The 4374-nt window shown below is 50.2% G+C and overlaps 1 protein-coding gene across 1 annotated transcript; it reads right to left on the bottom strand.

The window, feature by feature from the left end:
* Positions 1-270: 270 nt before the first annotated feature.
* Positions 271-2523, bottom strand: Nkx3-1 (NK3 homeobox 1). Its single transcript, XM_006986381.4, has 2 exons — positions 1989-2523; positions 271-1137 (listed from the first exon to the last, which is right to left on the bottom strand). Exons 1-2 carry the CDS (start codon positions 2281-2283, stop codon positions 713-715), a joined length of 720 nt encoding a protein of 239 aa, XP_006986443.3. The 5' UTR covers positions 2284-2523; the 3' UTR covers positions 271-712.
* Between the last annotated feature and the right edge of the window lie 1851 nt (positions 2524-4374).

Raw genomic sequence — 4374 nt, 5'->3', positions numbered from 1 at the left:
GGCCACCCCTGCAGGCAAACTGTTTACACAGCTTGTCTTAAACCCCACACTGTGTGCACCCTGCCCCTCTCAAGTGGCCCTGTAAATTCTTGAATTATGTACCACTGCAAAATGGGCAAGAGGTTAAAAATTCCACTTCCCACCCCCTTTATGTCCCGTGCCAGCCTTCCTCAATCGCTAAGGTCTGTTTTTTCTTCTTCAAATCTTCCATTTACCCTCACTTTTACAAGGGCAGAGAGAAACCCTGGCCATTGTCCAAGGCCAACAAGAGACTTTTTAACCCAAGTTTAATTCAAGAGGACATCCTCAGCTAAAGGGTCCTTCTTCCCTTTGCTTGACCCTTTCATGATACTCAGTTATGGGAGACCAATGGAGTTGCAGCAACAGAATTCCTAGGAACCATGTAACCATTGCATCCAAAGTCACACTAAGTTCTAGAAACAGACGAACTTGTCTGACTCTCTCCAAACAGGGAGCAGAGAGCAGTGACCTACAGAACACTTGGAACTGTGACTAGATACTGAAAATAGTCACTGCTCCAGATCTTCCACTGGCCCATCAGAGAAGAATTGGAATATTCCCTGGGAACCCCCAACCGTTTGGGTCTGCACACCTCTTGCTCCGACTCCTTGACCTCAGCCATTGTGGCTTTTTCCCAGAGACCCCCAGGGAAGGCAGTTTCTGATCTACGCAGTTGTCATCTGAACTGTTGTTACCAGAAAGTTGGACGCCAGCTGCCCAGACAATAAAGGTATGGATAGTAGGGGTAACTGGTGTACATGGAGACCAAGGCGGTACCGGACAGGCTGTCTTCTTTCAGGGCTGGCAAAGACAAAGGTGAGCTCTTCTCCAAGACCCCCAGGTCTTCCGACAGCTGCTTTCGCTTAGTCTTATAGCGTCTATTCTGGAACCATATTTTCACTTGGGTTTCGGTGAGTTTGAGGTTCTTGGCCAGGTGAGCCCTTTCAGGGGCAGACAGATACTTTTGATGGCTGAACTTCCTCTCCAACTCAATCACCTGAGTGTGAGAGAAGGCAGCCCTGGAGCGCTTCTGAGGCTGCTTAGGGACTTGCGGGGTGCTTGATAAGTCGCCTGAAGTGTGTTCACAGTCCAACAGATAAGTCTCAAAGTGCCCATCTGGAGAAGAGCAGAGGAGGAGAGAGGGGAAAAAGTTACATGTTAGTCCAGAATTCAAGCCACCTTTCTGCTTTGGGCCAGAGAACAAACAGCCCACTGTCATCTTGGATACATTTCATTTATTTTTTTCCGCCTGACTAAGGAACTACCCCAAAGAGAAGTGAGTAGGTTTTTATACTATGTATTCGTTTCTAATAATCAGTGTGAACTAAGCTTAGGGCTTAGTGCTTTACAGTTAAACTTTCTGCCATGTTGTCCTATGTCAATGAAACCGGGATCCTGGATGTGGGTAGCAAAGAGAGGTGGGAGATGCGAACAGGGAAACCGAGGCATCCCGGGGACATTTAAGTAGGTGATTAAGGCTTGTGGGGATGAGCCAGATGGCCTGGGTTGGTGGCCAGCTCATCTTCTGTCCCAACCCTCTTTCTGTTACTGCGGCTTAGGTACCAGCATGAGAAGAAATGCATGAGGCTGGGGGTAGGGGACAAAAGCCGACATGATGTTATTCTAAAGACCTAAAGGGACATCCATAATTTTATGGTTCGTGGAATGGAGATACAAAGGGAGCCTGAGGTTGGGCTTGATTTATGAATATTAATGGATTATTTTTTTTTATTTTTCATTGGTTCTAGTCGCCAGTGGTTAATTGGCTGGAGTTACTGGAAAAAGAGTCAAACTGATGGCAAAGTTGTTAGTGGCCCTCAAGGTTGATGCCCAAGGTGGCTAGGTGCGGTGAAGTCCTTCCCCGTAGCCTTGGGCCCCTGTATGCCTGCATCCAGAGCTCGGGGCCACCAGCCTTGGAGCGGTCCTCTCCAGCTCAGCGCGCCAGCTTCTAAGTCTATTCCACTTACCTGTCTCGGGTTCAGCCGGCGTCTCCGCAGGGCTGGGTCGGATACTTGGCGGGCCCCCCAGAGCTACGGCGAGACCTCCTGCTTCCTCAGGCTCTGGCGCAGGGTCCCTTCTCGGGTCTGGCTGGCGCTGGTGCTGTGGACTGCCCGCGTGTCCCCCGCGCCGCTCCGCGCAGTCCCGCAGGATGTCCTGGATGAGGAAGGAGGTGAGCCGCTTGGACTGCGAGGGTGGCGCTGCCCAGGGACTGCGACCACTCGCCTCCACCCGCGCCTCTCGGGGCTCCGCTGCCCTGAGCATCCCGCCTCCGCTGCGCGCCGCTTTTGCTGTCCTCCGGCCGCGCGCACTTATAGCCGCGGGGAGCGCCGCGCCACCTGCCCATTGGCCGCGGGGACACGGCTGCACCCCGATTGGCTGCCGCGGGCTCCAGGTGACCGTGAAGAAGCCAGTCCGGAGCCCCGGAGGCTCCAGAGTCCTTCCTTGCTGCTCCTTTAGACTTCCCAGGTTCCTCTCTCACCAGGAGCTGCTCAAACCCTTTCCGCAGGCTGTCCCAAACCTTACTGTAATCGCGATGTGGAAGACCTGAGTGTAGCTCTCAGGGACTGTCAAAGCGCCGTAGCCCACAGAGCTGAGCAAGCAGGTCTCTATCACTTACCCTAACTGTGTAAATAACAAGAGAAATTGACAGCAGAGCTAGATCTACTGAGTTTAAGGCTGCCCTAGGTCTGGCTGCCAGGTACACGCTGAAAAAAAAAAAAAAACAAAAAAACAAAAAAACCTAATATGGAAGGTCAAAGTAGTATGGCAATGTCACATTTACTGAGTTGACCACGTACCTACTGTGATGCCAAGAAAGAATGTTCTTAAGAAATAAACACTCGCCGGGCGGTGGTGGCGCACGCCTTTAATCCCAGCACTCGGGAGGCAGAGGCAGGCGGATCTCTGTGAGTTCGAGGCCAGCCTGGTCTCCAAAGCGAGTTCCAGGAAAGGCGCAAAGCTACACAGAGAAACCCTGTCTCGAAAAACCAAAAAAAAAAAAAAAAAAAAAAAAAAAAAAAGAAATAAACACTCAAGACGGGTGTGGGCAGCACATGCCTTTAATCTCAGCGAAGGGAGGCAGAGACAGGCAGGTCTCTGTGAGTTGGAGTCCAGCCTGGTCTATATAAGGAGTTCCAGGCCAGTCAGGGCTATATAATGAGACTCTATCTTAACAACAATAACAGCAACCACCACCACCACCACCACCACCACCACCACCACTGGACACCCACCTCAAAAAACAAAACAAACAAACAAACACCCCCCCACACACACACACAAAGAAAACAGGAAAAAAATGAACACTCAAGCCCAGGCTCCCTATGTATGGCACTTAAAGGTCACATGGTTTAGAACAATGCTATCTTCATCTGAGGCCCCCAAATCTGGGACTTGAACCTCTAGACTCATAAACTAAAGCCATTGTCTATTTGCCTAACTAGTCGGTGTTTTGGTATTTGGTTGTAGCGACAGAAACCTAACGTAGGAAGGCTCCTTTCTCTGCCTGAGTGCAGCTCCGAGCCATGAGGTGAGTGATGCGATCATTCCTTTGGATCACCGACTTGACCAGGGCATTAGTGAGGCTCACCTTTGGGTGTGCCTGTGAGGGTGTTTCCAGAGGGTAAACTGGGGTGAGGGAGGGGTAGATGTTTACTGTGGATGTGTGTAGTTCCATTTCTGCCGGTCAAGACAGAATAGGAACGGGGGAAGAGAAGAGAGCGAGCTGTGTCTCCTGGCTGACTGAGATGTGAACAAACAGCTTCCTGCTCCGCCCACTGTGACAGACTATACCCTCAAACTGTGAACCAAAGCAGACTTTTCCCCCTGATTACTTCTGTTGGATATTTGGTCACAGTTCAGAAAAACAAAAACAAAAACAAAAGCAAAACAGCTGATAGAGGAGGTGCAGAACATCAGTCCTGCTCTCCCAGTGTCCTCCAGTGTGTGTGCCACTGTGTCCACAGCAACGAGCCTCAGCTTCTCTGCATCCTCATCAGCATTTGATGTCACTGGTTTTAGTTCAGCCATTACCATAAGTCCAGTGTTGTCGTATTTTAGCTTTAGTTTTGAATTTGCACTTGACGGCTGATGATGGATGTCAATACAGCCAGGCACAGGTCTTCCTGGATGAGACAGCATAAAGGTCTAGTCTCAAAATAAATCCCAGATGGCTCAAAGATGTAAGCAGAAATAGGCACATGGGGAAATTGTTTTAATTATGCTCATTAAAAAATGCAAACCAAGGGGCTAGAGAGATGGCTCAGTGGTTGAGAGCACTTGCTGCTCTTGCAGAGGACTCCGGTTCAATTCCCAGCACTGTGGCAGGCAGTTGTAAATTGCCTCTAACACCAG

The sequence above is a fragment of the Peromyscus maniculatus genome, chromosome 9 (assembly GCF_049852395.1).
Source record: "Peromyscus maniculatus bairdii isolate BWxNUB_F1_BW_parent chromosome 9, HU_Pman_BW_mat_3.1, whole genome shotgun sequence".
Classification (NCBI taxonomy): domain Eukaryota; kingdom Metazoa; phylum Chordata; class Mammalia; order Rodentia; family Cricetidae; genus Peromyscus; species Peromyscus maniculatus.
This window is presented reverse-complemented; position numbering and strand designations above follow the sequence as displayed.